At 41.0% G+C, this 22,812-nt stretch overlaps 1 protein-coding gene and 1 non-coding gene across 2 annotated transcripts; one reads left to right on the forward strand and one right to left on the reverse strand.

Annotated features, from left to right (window-relative positions):
* The first annotated feature begins 223 nt into the window (after positions 1 to 223).
* On the forward strand, positions 224 to 21,608 carry SLC39A6 (solute carrier family 39 member 6). Its single transcript, XM_043443761.1, has 10 exons — positions 224 to 484; positions 2,153 to 2,941; positions 4,443 to 4,626; positions 6,512 to 6,681; positions 7,599 to 7,817; positions 12,394 to 12,499; positions 14,826 to 15,203; positions 17,234 to 17,314; positions 19,376 to 19,566; positions 20,348 to 21,608. Exons 2-10 carry the CDS (start codon positions 2,162 to 2,164, stop codon positions 20,498 to 20,500), a joined length of 2,262 nt encoding a protein of 753 aa, XP_043299696.1. The 5' UTR covers positions 224 to 484; positions 2,153 to 2,161; the 3' UTR covers positions 20,501 to 21,608.
* On the reverse strand, positions 14,298 to 14,370 carry TRNAE-UUC. The gene has a single exon. It is a non-coding gene; the product is annotated as a tRNA-Glu (tRNA).
* Positions 21,609 to 22,812: the final 1,204 nt, after the last annotated feature.

The raw sequence follows: 22,812 nt of genomic DNA on the forward strand, positions 1-22,812 counted from the left end.
GGGGGTTGAGGAACGAGTCTCTTAGAGAGGCGGGCGGCACGGAGGAGCTGGAGGAAAGAGCCCCGGGCAAATCTCTGCGCCCCGCGCGCACCGGGACCGCGTCTCCGCCCCCCTCGAGCCCCGCGGCTTCGGAGAACAGGCGGACCCGTGGATCCGCCCGCCGGGGACGGGGTGGAGCCGCACTGCGCATGCCCCGCGGCAGAGGCCGGCGGAGGCGGTGGCTCCCGGCAGCGTGCTGCGCGCGGCGCTAATTAGTAATTGTCCTCCTGCTCCCGGGAGGCGGCGACGGCGGCGCGTGGGGCGCGGCTTGCCGGGTTCTGCGCGGCGCTACCCCGACCGAGGGGCAGCCGGGCCGATGAGACCGCCGCCCCTCCCTGCTGTGTAGAGATCTCTAGGGAGACAAGTAAGGGTCGGCTCCGCACCGCCGGCGGGAACTTGAACCGGCGCGCGGGAGCGGCCCGGGGGTCGGCGAGGCAGCGGAGAGGTGAGTCCCGCAGGTCTAGGAAGGGCGGGCGGAGAGGGGAACCCCGCGGGGCCGGCGAGGCCGGACTTCCCAGTTTGGGTGCACAGCGGGCTTCGGGGTCCAACGGGATAAGGAAACGGTTTGTCCTGTTCATCTCAATTTTCCGAGAGAGTACTGTGGTGTTTAAAAATAAAAAGCCCTTCGAGGCAGTTTTGCGCGCTCTTTCCCGTTTTCCCCGCTCACCCCTTTCTCAAGGCCTTTTCCTTCCGCTTTTTTCTCCCCCACACGTCTTCTTGCGGGGAAGGAGATCCGTCGTCGGGTCTGGGACCGCCCTAAGCATCCTTCCCTCCCTTGGGAAAGGCACGGAGCTGCTCCTGAGCCATTCGTCCGGGCTGTCCCCACCCATCTCGCTCCTCGTGTATTTCTTAAAGGTTTTCTTCTGCCGGTTAAAACTTCGGGCCCCAAGGATTGTTCTTTTAGGAGTCTAGCCTGGTGACAGTGCGTACGTCCTCTTTTCACAGTACGATAAGCAGCAGCTGTGCAATACTGCTGACAGCGTTTGGAGCACTTCCACATACATCCATGCGAGTGGTTTCCTCTCTCTCCGTATAAAATAGGTATTACCAGCTGGTCCAAGGAAGAAGAGCTGAAGGTGGTAGAGCTCGATTGCTCCTCGCCCTTGCCATCTCACTCTGGAGACCAACCTCCTCTTACTTTCACTGGAGGCAGACCAATTTGGTCACCATCACCACCCATCAGTGGTGCTGGGCATCTGCTGGCTGGGTCCTGAAATATTAGTCTAGCTGCTTCTTTGGCCTATACTACTTAGTCTGCTTAACTGAATTCTGCTTTTTCAAGGTTCAGCTGGATCCCTAACTCCTCTTTGGAACATAGTTCTTTGGTTCCCAGCAGTATTATGCGGATGAGTGATAGCAAAATAAGAGCAACACAGTTTTTTAATAAAGTTTAATTTCTTTAAAAAACTGTTACTGTGCAGTCTTTCAAAAAGATGTGATCACTTTGAATATACTCACATGGAAAGATGTCATTTGTTGAGTTTAAAAAACAAAAGATCCCACTAGTATGATTAACGCGCACATGTACCTGAGTATGAGTGAGGGATTCTCAAGAAACTGGCCAAATTGGTTGCCTCTGAAGAATGGGTTTGGGGGAGAAAGGCCTCAAATAGGTTTATATATGGTTTAAGAAAAAAATTTTAAATGTGGCTTATTCTGATTGCCATATTTACTTTTTTTTTTGATGTTAAAAGATTGTTCTATGAAATGGTAGTAGTCGTGGTGGACGGAGGTAGTTTGGATTTTGTGTTCTTTTGTTTCGAATTCTTGTTTGAAACATGATATAATGCCAATATGGCTGTGACCACGTGGGTCCCTCCTGTCTCTGAAATTCTATTGCTTTTATAGTGCTAATTACAGAGTCTTAGCACTCAACTGCTCTCCAGTTGTTTCCTGGTTTCAGCAATGCAGACATAGAGCCCAGGACTCCAGTTTGGTTTTTTGTTTGTTTTTTACAGTATCTAGCACTACACCGATCACTGTAGATAGTACTCTGTTAAACTTGGTTATTTGATTAGACATCAGTTTTCAGCATGAGATTTCTTAATTCAAAGTGTTTTGGAAGTGAAGACAAGGTTGTTGTTTCTTTCCTTTTGTTTTCTGTCTTCTGTAGGAAGGTGCGATGGCGAGGAGTTTATCAGTGATCTTGATCCTGACCTTGACTCTGTCAGTCACAAATCCCCTTCATGAAGTAGGACCAGCCACTGCTTTCCCTCAGACCACTGAGAAAATTATTCCAAGTTTGGAATCTGGCATTAATGTTGACTTGGCAGTTACCACACGGCAGCATCATCTCCAGCAGCTTTTCCACCGCTATGGAGAAAATAATTCCCTGTCAATTGAAGGGTTCAAAAAGTTGCTTCAGAATATAGGGATAGATAAGATTAAGAGAATTCATATACACCATGACCATGAGCATCACTCTGACCATGAGCATCATTCTGACCATGAGCATCACTCTGACCATGAGCATCACTCTGACCATGAGCATCACTCTCACCATAATCATGCTGCTTCCAGTAAAACTAGTCGGAAAACTCTCTGCCCAGACCATGACTCTGATGGTTCAAGCAAAGACCCAAGAAACAGCCACGGGAAGGGATCTCATCGATCAGAACATGCCAGTGGCAGAAGGAATGTTTTAATCAAGGAGGGTGTTGGTGCTAGTGAAGTGACCTCAACTGTGTATAATGCTGTCTCTGAGGAAACTCACTTTCTCGAGACCATAGAAACTCCAAAACATGGAAAACTTCTCCCCAAAGATGTGAACAGTTCCACTCCACCCAGTGTCACAGAAAAGAGCCCAGCAAGCAGACTGGCTAGTAGGAGAACCAATGAATCAATAAGTGAGCCCAGAAAAGACTTTATGTATTCCAGAAGCCCAGGCGAAAATACTCAGGAGGTAAGATGTTTCTTGTTATTTTAATCAATATGCCTGCTATCTATCCTGTCATTGCCATTCTCTCTAAACTAAAAATAAAATGGCGAGTTCATTGAAAGGGGAATTTCTCCTTTCTCAGCAAGACACTTAGCTCAAAGTGTCTCCACTATGTTGAAAACATTCCTGATAAAAAAAACTTGTGGGGTAAGTTCTTCAGTAAGAATAATGCTGCCTGGTGAAGCTATTTTCTAATATAGAACTTAAAACGTATCAAATTATTTTGGGGAGAAAATCTTTAAAGGTGAATACTATTAATTAAAAAAAAATGTAAAATGGAAGATCAAAAGAGCAGGAGTTAGAATTCATGTTTTAGGGAAAGATGTGCTTTAAAGGGCCAGAGAATGCAAGAGCAGCTTTGCCTCCTTGACAAAGGGATCACAGTGACTTGTAGAGTGAGGGAAATTGGAGCTGCTACCTAGAGTGACATGCTGGACAAGTGAAAAGTCTGGGCAGTGAGGTCCTGAGTTCATGTGTTTTTCTTCTGCGAGGCTAGACTTCCAGGCTCTACACAGTTTGCCTTGGCTAAGAGATGTCAACAGCAAGGCATTCGTTGGTATACGTTAATGGGCAGAACTTAAGTATTTCATTCAGACCATCACATGACTGTGCTAATTCTGGGATAATCCTACTAATGGTCATTCCCATAGCGACACTAGTAATAAAATCTGTTTGGAGTAGTAGTGGCCAAGAATTGTGGGAGTTTGAAATAGCTTTTCAGAAGATGAGAAACGTGCTAGTGCCAGTGGTTTTTTTGTGGGTTTTTTTGTTTGGGTTTTTTGTTTTTTTTTTTTCGGTGAGAAGAGGGAGCTTATATTCTCCAGCAGAGATTCTCTTCAAACTAAGCTTGTCATCTAATTAAATTTTTGAAACAACTGCATGCTGGTGCAGGTTTGTTTCATTAACCAGTGTTGCCCTCTGCCAGAATGAGTGATCTACAGAATTTAATATTCTCTCGTTGTGAAGTGTTATTTTGCCAAGTATGTACACAGCACTGAGCTAAGTTTTGCAAGTACCGTCATTGCTGGAAGAGTGACATGTCTTGGGCTTGTTTAGACCAGGTATGATAGCATTAGTACAGAAACAACGTATTTCTCAATCTCTAATGAACCCATCTCGAAATTAAAGCTCATTTCCTTAATAGGTTTATACAGTGAGTTAATAGGCTTGCAAATGTCTATTTATCCTCAAACTTTTTCCTCTTGAGGCTCTCTGCAGAGGTGACTAGTGACGTGATTGCTTCTCCCAAGAAGAAATATTCAGAAGAGATGGGAAATCACCCCTATGATATAGTATCTCCAGGTAGCTTGAGGCAAATTCCAAAGTGCTTAAAGCAAAAGTCAGTCTTGATTTATCTTAAGTAAAGAAGCAGCTTCAGTAAGGAAAGGGTGTTTTGTCAGCAGCTTTTTTAGATTCTCTAACGGGAATGCCTTTCAGAGATTTCACCATTTTCTTTTTTCTTCAGTGTTTCAGTGCCTCGAAGCTGCTTACATCTCATGGCATGGGCATCCAGGTTCCATTGAACGCCACCGAGTTCAACTATCTCTGCCCAGCCATCATCAATCAGATCGATACTAGATCGTGTCTGATTCATACAACAAGTGAAAAGAAAGCTGAAATCCCTCCAAAGACCTATTCTTTACAAATAGGTAAAATTGCCTTTTTGGGGTAAAAATCATTGCCAGTAGATGTATTTATGTTGTGCTTTTTCTTCTATTTACATCATCCTACTCATTTTTCAGCATAATTCCAGATATATCATCTTTTTTTTTTTTCAAATATATCATCTTAATTGTTCTCTGCCTTGGATGTGAAGAAAGGAAATATGTTAGCTTTACCCTTAAAAAAATAAAAACCAGAAAATACGTTAAATAGTAGCTTGTTTGAGGTCCTCCCACAGGATATGTCAAGGTCATTCAAAAAGTTTGGGTTCTATTGAAACATATACCTTACCATATGTAAGATAGATAGCTAGTGGGAAGTTGCTGGGGGTTTCCTTGGTGGCTCAGTGGTAAAGAATCCGCCTGCCAATGCAGAAGATTCGGGTCCAATCCCTGGGTCGGGAAGAGCCTCTGGCGAAGTGAATGGCAACCCACTCCAGTATTCTTGCCGGGAAAATCCCATGGACAGAGCAGCCTGGAGGGCTACAGTCCAGGAGGTTGGAGAGTCAGACGTGACTGAGCACGTACACACAGGAAGCTGCTATATAGCACAGGGAGCTCAACCCAGCATTCTGTGAGGACCCAGAGGAGTGGGATGAGGTGGGGTGGAAGAGAGGTTCAAGAGGGAAGGGATATGTGTATCTTTATGACTGATTGATGTTGTTGTACAGCAGAAACCAACACAACATTGTAAAGCAATTATCCTCCAGTTTAAAAATTGGGATTGCTAAAAAAAATAAAAATAAAAAAGTAAAAATTGGGATTGCTTTGTATGTTGTCACATTGTTTAGAGAATGGTCAGAGTTGTTTAGGAGCCTAATCCTAGTGTGTTCTTATTAATACATGAAACCAGGATACAGTCTGTTATAGTGTAAGTTGTGTTGCTCAGAACCTATAATGAAGAATTGATTGCTTTGTTTCCTGAGGATACTACTGATTCCCAGTTTCCTTTCCTTTCTCCTTTCTTCCCTCCTTTCCTAACTTTTTCCTCTTCTCTCTCATAATTTAACTGTTAGAGGAGTCTGTAAGCTCAGTTCCCAAGTGATTGAGAATTCATCCTTGGTAACCATACCTTCCCCTTCCTTCACCCTCAGTTCAGTTCAGTTGCTCAGTTGTGTCCGACTCTTTGCGACCCCATGGACTGCAGCACGCCAGGCTTCCCTGCCTGTCACCAACTCCTGGAGCTTGCTCAAACTCATGTCCATCGAGTTGGTGATGCCATCCAACCATCTCATCCTCTATTGTCCCCTTCTCCTCCTGCCTTCAATCTTTCCTAGCATCAGGGTCTTTTCCAATGAGTCAGTTCTTCAAATCAGGTGGCCAAAGTATTGGAGCTTCAGCATCAGTCCTACCAATGAATATTCAAGGTTGATTTCCTTTAAGATTGACTAGTTTGATCTCCTTGCAGTTCAAGGAACTCTCAAGAGTCTTCTCCAACACCACAGTTCAAAAGCATCAATTCTTCGGCCGTCAGCCATCTTTCTAGTCCAACTCTCACATCCATACACGACTACTGGAAAAACCATAGCTTTGACTAGGTGGACCCTCTCTGAAGAATGTTCTCCTAGGTTTATGCCTTTTGCCCAGAGGGTTCAGTCACATTTGATCCAGCTTCTTGGTTATTGCTCTCTTACCACAGTTCTGTTCCACTGCGTTTGTATTTCTTTAGCCCCACTTTTTAAAAAATTTGTTTATTTTTAGTTGAAGGATAATTGCTTTACAGTATTGTGTTGGTTTCTGCCAGACATCAACATGAATCAGTCACAGGTGTAAGCGCCCCTGCTTTTACAGATGACTTTGTGCCGCTCCGCAGTCTCACTCTGAAAGTTGATCAGTTGTTTGCCTTGCCGTCTGCTCTGTCTCGTTCTGACAGCCTGGGTTGGTGGCTTCATCGCCATTTCCGTCATCAGTTTCCTGTCTTTGCTGGGCGTTATCTTAGTGCCGCTCATGAATCGGGTGTTCTTCAAGTTTCTTCTGAGTTTCCTTGTGGCCTTGGCTGTTGGGACACTGAGTGGTGATGCTTTCTTACACCTTCTTCCACATGTAAGTAAATAATTTATCCCATGAGTGTGTTTTATAGGGCTTCCCTGGTGGCTCAGTTGGTAGAGATTCCACCTGCAATGCAGGAGACCCCGGTTCAATCCCTGGGTTGGGAAGATCCGTGGAGATGAGAACAGCTACCCACTCCAGTATTCTGGCCTGGAGAATCCCATGGACTGTAGAGTCCATGGGGTCGCAGAGAGTCGGACAGGACTGAGAGACTTTCACCTTCAGTGTGTTTTATTATTCAACATTAAGTACTAATATATATGCATGCATCTATAAATTTATATAGTGAGTGTATATATTTTCAGTTTGTGCTCTGTATTGATATGTATAAAAGGCTGGGAATTTAGTTTCTAGGAGTGTTTGCATGGGTTGTATCCATGACCCCCAGTCTCACCTTGGTGTGCACCTCACCTGGGTCCCTGACACACAGTGACAAGTTCCTGCTGCACGCAGCTGCAGGCCGCTGGGGCAGGGTGCCTGGGTCTCAGGCACTGGCCAGGGCCCATTACCCAGACTGGGCTTCTTGGACGCACCCTGAGAACAGTGGTGGGGCTTTTCCACTGGAGGTATGAGCAGTGGACACTATATGCCTGTTGAGACCTATTTGTGGCCACGGAGGAACATTGGAAATACTCTCTACCTGTATGTTATGAGGATCATTGGAGAATGTGTTTGTCTCTATACTGAGTAGATCCACTCCACTAAAGTGCCATTGTGCGTCATATATGTTTAGCTCTGGGTCACTGCTGCTTGTTGGTAGTTTTACTTTTAATATCCTAAACTTCCCCTCATTCTGAAGTAGAACGTTAATTGTGTAATTCTGAATGGTTTCATATTTGATGTTAATTATCTTAGCCAGTTTTTCTGACATGTGAAACGAATTTATAAAATCTGTATTATTTTGCCTTTAGTCTCATGCAAGTCATCACCATAGTCACAGCCATGAAGAAGCAGCAATGGAAATGAAGAGGGGACCACTTTTCAGCCACCTCTCTTCTCAAAACATGCAAGAAAATACCTATTTTGATTCTACATGGAAAGGGCTGACAGCTCTGGGAGGCTTGTATTTCATGTTTCTTGTTGAACATGTCCTCACGTTGATCAAGCAATTTAAAGATAAGAAGAAAAAGGTAAGAAAAACTGTACTGAGTACTTACTATGCATTGGACATTAATTTAGAGCAGCACTTGAGCTGAAATGTTCGCAGAGCTTTTCCAAAGTGTATGATCTTCATTTGTGAGGAGGTTCAGTACCTTTTTGCTCCCAGAAGCATTCATGGAAGTCAGTAACCCTGGACTTCTCTGTCTTCAGTATTCCCTTCAGAGTCACAGGCAAGGGTAAATATCTATATAAATAACCAAACAAGGCATTGATGGTGGCAGTGGTTTCACGGGTGTGTACTTACCCCACACTCTTTGAGTTATGTACAGTAAGTATGTACAGCTTTTAAATTACTCAGTAGCTAAATATTATGTTTTGTTTGAAAGACTGTCTGACTCACTCAGACTTGCCATTTGCAAAGTGCCCCCAGAAATAATATGAAGCTCAACAATAGGCTCTGTATCTGGTGAAAATATCTTTGGAGTTGCCTGTGGTTATCTTCCTCTTCCTATCTGATGTGACTGGGTAAATCAGTCAAAAGACTGTCCTCATGGGGACTGTTAATAATGACATGTACACGTTTGGATATTTGTGTGCTCATATTCTGATCATTTGATGTTGACCAAGATGTTCTTGGAGTCAGAGTTCTATAATGATCATTTTTTTCTCTGCAGCCCTGCTACTTCTTCTAAATTTCCAGTTTTGGTTTCTCTTAAATTGAGCAAGAGGTTACATACTTGTAAAGCTATTTTAATGTCGAATCTAGATTTTTTGTAAATTAAAAAGATTTATACAGTGATTGCCTTATATAATTAGCAACTTGCCTTTGAATCTTTCAGAAGCATTCAACTTAAATTTTCATGGCAGTAACTCTTCTCACTGGCATTTCATAGTCTGAATAACATGTAATTAAATCGTGCGCTTGCAATAGCAGGTATAGCTGGCATGAAGAGACTTGACAACTAACATAGTTGATTCTTGCTGAGCTTAGAGCTCAGGTTGGGAACCCAGTGCATGTGAGCAGAGTAGCCTCCTCCATCCTGTGAATATTTGCCCTTATGGATTTTATAGTCACTAAAATCTCAAACTGCAGATTTTGAACTGTTACTGAATGTCAATTTACAGGGACAGGTGAAGCAACAAGAGCTGACTCCTTAATCCAGGAAGTCTTCCATGTTCCCATTGTCCCTGCTGCTTCACTTGGATGGCTTTGAGGCTATATCCTCCTCTTTTGCATTCTCTGGGATTATTCTCACCTTAAAAAAAATCATTTTAAGGAGTTTTTTTGCAGGGGAGGGGTTTGTGTGTTTGTTTTACTGCATTTCTATTTCAAATGCCATTCTAATTTCAGTGTAATTTTCTAGTTTTACCTAAAGAGTGCTGTTTATTAACTTGGTGCTGTAACATAGGACTCTTAAGAGGTAGGCTGTCTGTGGTCTAATACAGATCAATGTTTTTCAGACTCTTTAGGTTATAACTATTTGTGAGTTGTGAAATCAGTCTTGTGTCTTGATGCATGTTTTTAAATGCAACAGTGATATTACAGTACATTCCATATATTACTCTTTGTGTTACATATATATTATTGTGGATGGTAGTTAACGAAGTTTGGAATTTCTGTTCTCAGATAACTTCCGCTAGAATATAAGCTCTTAAGGGCCAGGACCGCTCCATCTTCTTTACTGCTATATCTCCAGTGCCTCGAATAGTGTCTGGCACACAGTAGAGGATTGGTAAATATTTGTTGAATGTTTAAGAAGCATTAAGGGCTTCCCAGGTGGCAGTAGTGGTAAAGAACCTGCCTGCCAGTGCAAGTAAGATGTAAGAGACTCAGATCGGTGCCTGAGTTGGGAAGATCTCCTGGAGGCGGGCATGGCAGCTCACTTCAGTGTTCTTGCCTACAGAATCCCATGGACAGAGGAGCTTGGCAGGCTAAGTACGGTCCATAGGGTCGCCGAGTTGGACACAGCTGAAGCAACTTAGCACACACACACAAGAAGCATTAAATAGTAAATAAGCATAATTTCTAGGCAAAGACTTCCCACAGGTGTTTCACAAACATTTCATGTTCTCTTCCTTTTTAGAAAATACTGCATTTATCTTTTTTCAAGGGCATCCAGATCTTAGTGTTACTTATGTAACAGTTTGAAATCTCATTTAGTTCTCTCAAAAAGAAAAAACTACTCCTTACATGGTAAGCATTGATAGCTCTTCAGACCCATCAGTTTAGTTCAGGTCAGTTCAGTCGCTCAGTCATGTCTGACTCTTTGCAACCCCATGGACTGCAGCATAGCAGGCTTCTCTGTCCATCACCAACTCCCAGAGTTTACTCAGACTCATATCCATTGAGTCAGTGATGCTATCCAACCATCTCATCCTCTGTTGTCCCCTTCTCATCCCACCTTCAATCTTTCCCAGCATCAGGGTCTTATAATGGAACATTTTACCTAGGATTTCCCTTAAGACATCCATATATGTCAATCTCTTTATTTGAATTAGGGTTGAATCACATACTTGGTGTGTAGTTAGGCTCTTATGATGCTTCTACCTCAGACTTTCTTTCTACCGGATTCTCAGGTTTCTTGCTTAGGCTGGAAACCTGAAAATCATCTATGAATCTCCCTAATCCTCATATTCAACCTAGTTTTATTAAGTGTATCCAGAAGTGAAATTATTTGTTTCTCTCCATCTTCCTTGCTGTTGTTCTGGTCTAAGCTCGGCTTACCTGGCTGACAGCAGTTGCCTCCTGACTGGACTGTCTGCATTATTTTGTTATCCTCTTCTAATCCAGAGTTGGGGGGGGGCAGAGTGATTTGTTTAAATGAGTCTGATGAGGTTGGACACCACTGCTGAAAATCCCTTCTCTCGTACATCTCATTGCTTATAGGATGAAATCCATAGCTTCATGATGGATGAAGTCCATGATAGGATGAAGTCCATAGTCCACGGTTTGCACTGTCTGGACTCCCCGCTACCCGGCCTTGCTTCTAGCCGCACAGTCTCTGACCTACCAGACCCCACCCACCTTGCACTTCTTTCAGTTAAAGAAGGGGCTGCTCCCTTTCTGCTTTAGGGTCCTCCCACATGCCATCTCCCTGCCTGGATTAATCCTCCCCACCCTTCTCCAGCAAACTCCTGCTCATCTTTAGGTCTTGGCATAAACATCACTTTCTCAACAAATCCTGTCGTGGGAATTATTTAGGTCATGTTATACACTCTTGTAGTACTGTATGTTTGTCCTTTGTAAAGTGTATCAAAGATTGCAATCAAAAAATTGTGTAATCATTACCTGTATAAAACTTCCCTCCCTGTGGATGATAAGCTCCATGGGAACAAGGACTATGTGTATCTTGGTTTATGGTGTATTGATGTATTGCCAGGATTCAGCACAGGAAACATTAGAGGCTCTTAATACTTGTGAAATGAAAGAGTTGGTTAAAAACTGAGATATTCATCGCTCAACAAGAAATGAAACATCAATTAAGTGATTTAAAGTATCCTGAATTCACTTATTTTCACAAATATTTAAGTACTTTCTGTGTTTGAGGCATCATGCCAGGGGTAGGTATAAAGATTGGTATGTGCTTCCTTTTAAAAACTCTTATAACCTAAAAATGTGCAGGTATTTTATATATTGTTAGAGTTAAAAATGAAATCTCAGTTATGGTGGGGATTGAGTCATATTCAAAAGATACTGCAAATAAGATGGTGATTATTTTTGTGACAGTTTTCCTTATCTTAAATATTCTACATAAGTCGGTAATACACAGGCCCCATTGTTCTAACAGTGACCTTCATTCTTGGGTTCTGAGATATGGATAGTATCTCAAGTATGGTATTCAGCTGGTAAAAATCTAGTGATAAATTCAAGACTGACTACTAGAGATTTGTTTCAAAAGAGAAAACTTGGTAATGGTGTTTTATGACAGCAAAAGTATTTTAGTTTTAGTAACAAATACATATCAGTATCACAGTATAATTTAAAGTTATAAGAAGTGTGGCAAGTATGAGGTAGTTTTAGTAACAAATACATATCAGTATCACAGTATAATTTAAAGTTATAAGAAGTGTGGCAAGTATGAGGTTTCATTGCCCAAAAGAGGCATTGGAGGAAACCAGGCAGTTGGTTAGCAGATCACTACTTGCCAGGAGGACTTGCTTGTTCTGAATTGATGGCCTGAGGCAGAGCTCAACTTTAATGTGTGTATGAGTCATCTGGAGACCTAGTTAAAATCCAAGTTCTAATCCATTTGCTCTGGGGCGTGGCCTGAGATCATGTGTTTCTAAATAGCTCCCAGGGGATGCAGTGCTGTTTTCATGGACATGCAGAAAGATGAGTGTGTGATTTTTCTTTCATATTACTGATGCATAATCCTTTACTTTTCTGAACAGTTTATGCCTAAAACAAACTACTAGGTGCTGTGAAGTTAAGTGCAGGCCTTGCCCTTAGATGGGGTTTATTCCTTTTGAAGTCTGTTACTTTGTTGTCTTTTTCTATGAAATCTTTTTTTTTTTCCTCTCTATGAAATCTTTTAACTGTTTAACTGAAGGTGTATGCATAACTAAACCACTTATTTCAAGTATTGCTTTTCCTTGCTGTTACAGAATCAGAAAAAACCTGAAAATGATGATGATGTGGAGATTAAAAAGCAGCTGTCCAAGTATGAATCTCAACTTTCAACAAATGAGGAGAAAGTAGATGCAGATGATCGTAAGTCCTTATAAATCTGAGAGCTAGAGGGAGTCCATTGGTCTGTGATTTGCAGGCAGCTTGGACTATCTGGAAGAGATGGGACCATATACCACCCCCATTAATCTTCCCGTCTTTTTTCTTTTTTTTTTTTTTTACTGTGCCACGAGGCTTCTGGGATCTTAGTTTTCCAACCAGGAATCAAATCTGGGCCCCAGTAGTGAAAGTGCCAAGTCCTAACCACTAGACCGCTAGGGAATCCCTCCCCTTTTTTTAAAACTTATACGTTCTTTTAATTGCCAGTGAGTTGGTTATTTCTATGTATATTTATATGTCTTCTTTGTATAATTTTTTTATTTTGAGGTAAATTCAAACTTAGAGAAAAGTTCCAGGAATTCCTCTGCCTCTTCGTGTATTCCCCAGTTATTTTATGTACATTTATCTTTCTCTCTTTCTCTGTGTATGCATACTACTCATTTTGTTTTCTAAACCATTTGAGAGTAAGTTACAAGTGATGCTTCTTTGCTTCTAAATACTTGTTCTGTTTCCTAAGAGAAAGGACATTCTCTTGTGCAATTACAGGTCAGTGATCAACACCAGGAAATTAAAGCTGATACAATGTCATTTTCTAGTCTATAGACCATTTTCATGTTTTTCCAATTGTCTTAATAATTTCTTGAGCCTCCCCTAACCCCCAAAAGGAAAAAAAAAATCATCCAGAGTACAATTCAGGGTCAAATGCTGCCTCTTATTGGCCCTCATTTTGAGTTTGTCTGTTTTTGCATTCGGTTGATCAGTTGGGGCAGGAATAGCACAAAGTGTATTACATCCTATTCAGTGACGTGACCTGCCTCCCACCACGATGCTTGGTCACAGAGCAGTGATGGCAATTTTGATCACTTGGCTAAGGTTGTGTCTCCCATGTTTCTTCACTATAAAGTTACTGTGTTACTGTGTTTCCTAGAACTTGTTAGAGTGGCATTTCTTGTTGGACAGGCTCTGTTAAAATTAAAATTTTAAACCAAATGGCTCATGATGACAACTCTCCCCGATGGTTCACTCTGACCAGCCGCACAGCCTCCTTTTCATCCTGTGAGCTTACCAGGTCTGTCTCAGAGGCTAATATTCAGTTTCTTCTGCTTGGAGCACTTTTCTCCCAGGTCTTCATATAAATTCCTCCTATTGTTTCAATCTCAACTCAGACATCTCCTTTTTAGAGGCCTTCCTGGATCATCCCAATACAGAGGTCTCCCACTCACTCTCCTCATATTCCCCTTTTCTATTTTCTTCCCATGCCAGCCAGTGCCTTAATTACCTTATTTATACCTGTGTTTCCTTGTTAAGTGTCTGTCTCCCCCAAGAACATGAGCTTCCTGAAAGCAGAGACTTTGTCCTACTACACTGTGTCCTAGTGCCTGTCCCAGAGTAGACATTCAGTTGCTGACTGAGGAGGAAGAACAACTTTATTGTTGCTACTGGGCAGTCCTAAGATTTCCTGTTCACCCTTTGTTTCCAGCATGCTGGTCTTCTCTAAAGAGCAAGCGAAGTACTCTCACTTGTCTTCCCGCACCTATTCCATCTTCAGAATTTCCAGTGGAATTTATAATGATGAGAGGAAATAACTTTTAAAATTGGACCATAGTGTCAGGAATGCTCCCAGGAAAGTTGATGCCAGTATATAAAAAAGACAAAACAAAACCTATTGTTGCAGTTTACTTTACACAGATAAATGTTTCTTGGTGATGATGGTATTTCACATTCTTCTGCTTTTCCTTTTTAATTTTTGTTTGGCTACAATACATGGTTTGCAGGATCTTAGTTCCCTGACTGGGGATTGAACCCAGACCCCTGACAGTGAAAGCGCAGAGTCCTAACCACTGGACCACCAAGGAATTCCCCTCTTTTGCTTTCCCTTGAATTTTGAAAGGAGCTCAGATGACAGAATTATGCGTGTTTTTTATTTCCAATTTTTCTGGAATATTTTTCTAAAATATTTTAAATGTCAGCAGTGAAATATTTTTCTAAAATGTGTGTGCTTCTTTTATAATCAGGAAGAAAGACTATCTTCAAAAACATAGGGAAGCAAAAGAATTTAAGGGAGGCTCTGGGGCGGTTACTGAAGGTTACCATTTAAAATCCACTCTTAGTGAAATCATTTAACTTCTAAAATTCACTAAAACGTACTGATATTTCTCATCAACAGTACTCTAAAGTCTAGTCTGCCAGGTATATGTGAGAGAGTTGACATGCTTTGAAGTCTTGTTGACTCTGTCAGTGGAGATTTTGAAATGTGCGCATTAACAGAGCCATTTGATTTTGTCTCAATGTCCTTTATGTTTACACCTAGGACCTGAAGGCTATTTACGAGCTGACTCACAAGAGCCCTCCCACTTTGATTCTCAGCAGCCAGCAATCTTGGAAGAAGAGGAGGTCATGATAGCTCATGCCCATCCGCAGGAAGTTTACAATGAATATGTACCCAGAGGGTGCAAGAATAAATGCCATTCACATTTCCATGATACACTCGGCCAGTCTGATGATCTCATCCACCACCATCATGACTACCATCATATTCTCCACCACCACCACCACCAGAACCACCACCCCCACAGCCACAGCCAGCGCTACTCTCGGGAGGAGCTGAAAGACGCTGGCATTGCCACATTGGCCTGGATGGTGATCATGGGAGATGGCCTGCACAATTTCAGCGATGGCCTCGCAATTGGTATGTCTCTACATTTCGGCCCTTGTTCGTTTATCTCTGAAAATGCCACTTTAAGCTGCTGATTTTAACAAAGGGTAGGTTGGTTTGATAAGGCTATTAACATCCAAGGTTTTCAAAATGTTATCTCTTTGACTGCTTTGACAGTGATGTACTCCATAAATGTGAGATAAGATGAAAAACTGCTAGAAATTGTGCTTGACCCTTTAACTAAATTGTAACTGCCAAAAGTTACTTTCCCTTATCTGCAACATAAATAGTATGTGTTAAAATGAAAGTATCTTTTCCACCATCTTTTCTTTTATGCTAAAGGAACCTCTATCTGAAAAGTTTAAATTACTAATCCCTACCCAAAGAAGAATTATAGACTTTTTGTAAGTTTTGTAAGTTGTAAGTTTGTAAGTTGAGAGATAATAGAATACTTACGAATTGTAGTAATTTAGTGCAGGAAGGGAGGGGCTTCCCAGGTGGCACAGCACAGCAGTAAAGAATCCACCTGCAAAGCAGGAGAAGCAAGAGACAATTCCTGGGTCAGGAAGATCCCCTAGAGAAGAGAATGGCAACCCACTCCAGTATTTTGCCTGGGAAATCCCGTGGACAGAGGAGCCTGGTCAACTATAGTCCATAGGGTTGCAAATAGTCGAACATGAATGAGCACGTGTGCTCACAGACAGAATTCTAGAAGGAGCCATGGAAATAATTACAGAGCAGACAGGCGAGGTCCAACAAGGCAGTGTTGTTTTGTCGCCCAGCTGAGATGAGCCCAGGCCCTGCTCCCTGCACTGTGCACGTCCTCCTCTGCACCATGCACTTCCTCCTCTGCACCATGCCCTTCCTCCTCTGCGCCATGCTCTTCCTCTGCATCATGCACTTCCTCCTCTGCACCATGCACGTCCTCCTCTGCACCATGCACTTCCTCCTCTGCACCATGCTCTTCTTCCTCTGCATCATGCACGTCCTCCTCTGCACTGTACACGTCCTCCTCTGCACCATGCCCTTCCTCCTCTGCACCATGCCCTTCTTCCTCTGCACCATGCCCTTCCTCCTCTGCACCATGCCCTTCTTCCTCTGCACCATGCACTTCCTCCTCTTAACCATGCTCTTCCTCCTCTGCACCATGCTCTTCTTCCTCTGCATCATGCACGTCCTCCTCTGCTCCATACACGTCCTCCTCTGCACCATGCTCTTCCTCCTCTGCACCATGCCCTTCCTCCTCTGCACCATGCCCTTCCTCCTCTGCACCATGCTCTTCCTCCTCTGCACCATGCCCTTCCTCCTCTGCACCATGCTCTTCCTCCTCTGCATCATGCACGTCCTCCTCTGCTCCATACACGTCCTCCTCTGCACCATGCCCTTCCTCCTCTGCACCATGCCCTTCCTCCTCTGCACCATGCCCTTCTTCCTCTGCACCATGCACTTCCTCCTCTGCACCATGCACATCCTCCTCTTAACCATGCTCTTCCTCCTCTGCACCATGCACAACTTAAGGGACACAGAAGGATGTGCAAATGCTCAGTCATGGTTTTACAAACAATCAGTTGTATAACGTGTTATCTTTTAAAAGCAGGGAGTTATTTATCTTAACCGTCCCTTATCAAGACATTGAAAGAATAAATGTAAAAAAGTCTTATTACACAGTGGATTCCTCTGAGGCTAGGAAACATATTTGTACTCTTGATTCCTGAGGTTTTTTTCCCCATAAACCTTTTAAATCAGTTTGTTTTGTATTTCTCAATAAGTGCTTTATGTGGTAGCAGTTACTTCTCAGGTTTGTATAAGATCATTCAATCACTCTAAGGCACAGCCCAGCCTTCCCTTCTCAATCATATCTGCTTGTGCTCCTTTGGGAAATTTAAGCCTAATTGAATGTAATCTAAGATTAGTTATGAAAAAGTTACAGAGTGCAGTTGAGAAAGTTCTGTTTATTCACCACCAGAATATAGTTTATTTCTTTTACCTCATTGTATGTGCTATACAAATTTTAAAAATACACACCTACAAAATAATGCAGTGATTTTTTTTTTTTTACACAGGTGCTGCTTTTACTGAAGGTTTATCGAGTGGTTTAAGTACTTCTGTTGCAGTGTTTTGTCATGAGTTGCCTCATGAATTAGGTAAGAGAACCCTATAAACGGTATTTTTAGGTGGATAGCATATCTCAGTGTCACTGGCTTTTGCTAACGATAGTTTCCAGCAGGCTTTCTCATTTATGGCTTCTCGTAAGTCTACTATTCTAGCTAGCTTTGTTTCTTACTGAGGACGAGTCTGTTTCCAGCCTGAATTCTAGCCCTGCACCTGTGATTACACAATTGCCTGTGTTGGGTTGCCAAACAGATCCCTGAGCCCCGTCTCTGGTCCCCTTCCCCTGCCAGATACCTTCTTTTACCAGCCTATGGTGACGTGAGGCCCTGCTTTCGTTGTACACAGAATAGGAATAAGACCACAGGCAAATAAAGAGTCATCTTCCGTTAACAGAGAGAACTTGACAAAGAGAATTTCATTGGAACTAAAAAGAAAGAGAAGTTGTTGAGTTGTGTTTTGAATATTCTTTTTCTCTGTCACCAGGACTTAAAGCCTTCCCAGAGTTGCCCTGGTTCTGTGTGTGTGTCCCTGTTTTGCTTCTTACGGGTGGCTGCACACCTGTAGCACCATTTTCACTTTTGTCCCTTGGCGTGTGTTCTGCCATTTAGAAGGCATCCCACCTTCCTGTTCAATGCTTGTAATCCTCAACATCTGATTTGTGCTCACATTCTAGATCCTTCAGGCTTCATGAAGCCTCTCTTAAGTACTTTGATCTTAATTTCTTTTCTTCTTTTATAACCAGAACATTAGATTCTTCAGCTCTTATTTTTTTTTTTTTTATTTATTTATTTATTTATTTTTTTCCCCCAGTGGGTTTTGTCATACATTGATATGAATCAGCCATGGATTTACATGTATTCCCAATCCCAATTCTTCAGCTCTTAATTATAATGTATATTGCCTTCTTTAATCATTTGCTGATCATTTCCTGTGTGTTCTCTACTCCCTCTTCCTGCTTGTGGTCAGTTAAAAGCCCCTTGAAGACAGTGTAAGAGCACAGTAGTAGATTCTTGGTACTGCTGTTCTTTGACAAACAAGAAACCTTAAGAAAAACTTTGGATAAAAGATATCTTAGTTTATAAAACTGTTCAGTTCAGTTCAGTTCAGTCACTCAGTCGTGTCCGACTCTTTGTGACCCCATGAATCACAGCACGCCAGGCCTCCCTGTCCATCACCACCTCCCGGAGTTTACTCGAACTCATGTCCATCGAGTCGGTGATGCCATCCAGCCATGTCATCCTCCGTCGTCCCCTTCTCCTCCTGCCCCCAATCCCTCCCAACACCAGGGTCTTTTCCAAAGAGTCAACTCTTTGCATGAGGTAGCCAAAGTATTGGAGTTTCAGCTTCAACATCAGGCCTTCCAATGAACACCCAGGACTGATCTCCTTTAGGATGGACTGGTTAGATCTCTTTGCAGTCCAAGGGACTCTCAAGAGTCTTTTCCAACACCATAGTTCAAAAGCATCAATTTTTCAGCGCTCAGCTTCCTTCACAGTCCAACTCTCACATCCATACATGACCACCGGAAAAACCATAGCCTTGATTAGACAGACCTTTGTTGGAAAACTAATGTCTCTGCTTTTTAATATGCTATCTAGGTTGGTCATAATTTTCCTTCCAAGGAGTAAGCATCTTTAAATTTCATGGCTGCAATCACCATCTGCAGTGATTTTGGAGCCCCCCAAAATAAAGTCTGACACTGTTTCCACTGTTTGCCCATCTATTTCCCATGAAGTGATGGGACCAGATGCCATGATCTTAATTTTCTGAATGTTGAGCTTTTTTTTTTTTTTTTTTAATTTTTTATTAGTTGGAGGCTAATTACTTCACAACTGAATGTTGAGCTTTAAGCCAACTTTTTCACTCTCCTCTTTCACTTTCATCAAGAGGCTTTTTAGTTCCTCTTCAAACTGTTAGGGTGTTTTATACTGATTAACTCTGTTAACCCTGGGTGATTCTTAATTTTGCCTTTTTTTTCCCCACTCCTCAACAAAATTGGAGGATTTCTTAAATCTGGAATGTCTTTTGGGTATATGTCTTAAAAATGATTTTTTTAAATGATTTTAATTGCCTTTTTGTGTTTTCTGTTAAAGGTGACTTTGCTGTCTTACTCAAGGCTGGCATGACTGTTAAGCAGGCTGTTCTTTATAATGCCCTGTCAGCCATGCTGGCGTATCTTGGAATGGCCACAGGAATTTTCATTGGTCATTATGCTGAGAATGTTTCTATGTGGATATTTGCACTTACTGCAGGCTTGTTCATGTATGTTGCTCTGGTTGATATGGTAAGTTTTTAAGAAGTCAAATTACAGAATTGACTAACAATGAAATAGAAATGTTCAGTGAAACAGCATTTTTTAAAAGAGTGTAGCATAAATGTAGTTTCAGTGAGATTCTGTGCTCAACAAAGTAGCATATAAAATATAAGTCCTTACTGGTTTATCTTTTTGGATTGTTGCTCACACGCACATCTTTGTCCTGCCTAATGTGTATCAGGATACACAGAAGTATCTACCCGCTTCTGCTGTGTCTTTCTGAGAGTAGAGTTTCAGTAATCAGGCAAAAAATTGTACATAGACTTGTGAGAAACCTAGTACAAGCCACATACTGTTGGCAAACTGTGTATACATCAGAACACTTAAAGGATCCTTACTATCAGATAAAGGAGTTATGTCTTTTTGTCACCAAAGTCCACTTAACAGTCTCAGCCAGTCTTACTGCTAAGATTATATTTTATATGTTAAAAGATTTCCGTATCTCTGAACTTTGAGTGAACCATATGTTATGTACAAATACAGACAGTAAGCAGGGTAACCAGTGTAGCTCTCCATTTTACAGTGGAGCAAACTGGATCAATATAATTTTGACTTGCTGAGCAGACCATGAGTAATCATTGTTAATTAACTTAGGAAATGCTATGTAACATTATTAGCTAGAGTCATGTTTTAGAAAATTGACTGATGGTATATCCAGCTACATATAAAGCTAGTACAGTGTCCTGGAAATTCTTCTAAAATCTATGGTTCTGGAAACTTAAAGGTTGCTCTTTGTTTGTTTGTTTTAAAGGTACCTGAGATGTTGCACAATGATGCTAGTGACCATGGATGTAGCCGCTGGGGCTATTTCTTTTTACAGAATGCTGGGATACTTTTGGGTTTTGGAATTATGTTGCTTATTTCCATATTTGAACATAAAATTGTGTTTCGTATAAATTTCTAATTAGGGTTTAAATGCTGGAGTAGCTTAAAGCTATAGTTTGCTGTCTGTAGTTTGAATAGGTCATAGGGAGATGAGTTCGTACGATGTGATCCGTAGCACTTAAAGTTAGTGGATTTTGTGATTTTTTTTGTATTGAATATTGTCATTTGTTATGCTTATAAGGTCAGTTATGGTGGTAACATAAAGGTACGTTTTAATATTTAAGTTATTCTGTTTTGGGAATATAAGCTGTATGTGCAATTTACCAATATTACCAGTTTATTGTATAAACAAGAGATTTGGCATGACATGTTCTGTATATTTCAGAAGAAAATATCTTTAATTTTTTTTTTCTAGAACTAATTTAATATAGTGATTCCCATGCTGGATTTTAGACCTCTGAAGAACTGCTGGTGTTTAGGAGTAAGAATACACATGAAGCTTAAGATACCAATAAAGCTTAAACTGAATTTAAACTAAGAAATAAGCAGAAAAAGAGAAGAATCTATATGAATTAAGAAGTTCTAGATTTTGTATAAAAAATCAAAACTGGTTATTAAATAGAAGGGGAAATTTAGACATAAATGAGAAAAGGCAGTATTACTAAAGTACAGAGTACATTCATAAACATTTTTGTCAAAGAGTATTAATTTCCAATAAAACCTCAGCACTTTTTACTAATTTAGTTGTACGTTTAACTTCGTATAGCAAAAGCATCTAAATATATTTAATAATTTGCAAAATACATCATTTGACCAGGAAATTAGAATTTTAAAATATGTGTGGAGATATGCCAGATGAGTATGAGTAAGTTTATGTATTGTCAAAAGACTTGGATATCACCAAGTTATATATCACCCAAAGGTACATTATTGGATGTTCTAGTTATCTGGTTTACCACTTGTCAGCATATTAGAATTTCAATATATGTAAGAACATTAAAACAATACTGATTATAATTTGACTTCTTGGATTCAGAAAGTAATTTGGTATCTTTCAGTGCTTCAGTGTTGTTGTTGTGAGCAGTTGTCCTTTTTATATATAGTACTTTAGATGTACTAGGGTTGTATGGCATTCTCTAGTTGTTGCTTTTCTACAAAATAAATTCCCATGTCAGCTTCATATCATATATTCTGATTTCTTTGCCTGTTTTTTTTTTTTTACCATCTTAGCCATTTTTAAGCATAGAGCTCAATAATTTTACATATATTCACAGTGTTATACAATTTGTTTCCAGAACTTTTTCACCTTGCAAAACTGAAACTCTTCATTTCCTTCCCATAGCACCTGGTAACCACCATTCTACTTTCTATTTCTATGAATTTGAGATGTCTGATTTTCTTAAGTATAACCCAGATTATATATACTTGTCGATTCATTTGTATTATTGTATTAGGTGGCTTTATTCAATTTTTTACATTTTTATCACAAAGGACACTTCAGAAAATACTGGTCCACAGTTTGTTCAAAGCTGTCCCTAACTTTAAAAATCCCCCCCAAACAAAAAACAAACCCCAGAACTTAAGCTTGAGAAGAAGCACTGATACCCTAGATTCTAAGGAGAATCAAGAACAACTGGGCAAAAAAAAAAAAAAGAACAACTGGGCAAGACTGTACAGCTGTGTACTGAAAGACAATTTTGGACCAGCATTTCTGTTCCCCAAACCAAGTGAGAGGGGTCTGACTAATGAAAATTACTTGGATTGCTTGAAAGGATGAAATGGGAAATCTTCTCAGGCTAAATGATTACTGTGCTCCCGAAAACCACAGACCCGCCCTGATGCCACTGCTGCGTCAGTGCAAGATGAAATTCTGAACACTGGAAACTGTTCCTCCAGGAGTTTGGGAGACGACTTGTACCTACTTCTTTCACAGAAATTTTGAAGATTGAAGGTGTGCTGGACCAGCTCACAAAACAGGATGATAGCAACCATAGTTTGCACTCCAGTTTGAACTCACTAGTGAGTATATAGAAGATTTAAGGAGTTGGTTCCCATGGCTCCATGTGGGAGAGATTGAAGATCAGAGGACAATGCAGAAACTAGAATATGAACCAAAGGCTGTTTGGGGGAAAACACTTAACAGACTGATAGAAAATGAAAAGGTACAAATAAATAATATCTTGAATAAAGAAGGAGACATAAATAGAGATGTAGTAGATCCAAACAATCATTAATTGTTTGGATAATTAACATAATTAACAATCATTAATTATGAATATTTCTAGAAAAAATATCAATGTCCACTCCAGGAAAAAATTGAAAATCAGTAACTGTTAAAATGACCACCACATCACAGTTGTCCCAAGCCTCTCTCAAAATACCCTTTTGCTG

The sequence above is a fragment of the Cervus canadensis genome, chromosome 23 (genome assembly GCF_019320065.1).
Source record: "Cervus canadensis isolate Bull #8, Minnesota chromosome 23, ASM1932006v1, whole genome shotgun sequence".
NCBI classification, from domain to species: domain Eukaryota; kingdom Metazoa; phylum Chordata; class Mammalia; order Artiodactyla; family Cervidae; genus Cervus; species Cervus canadensis.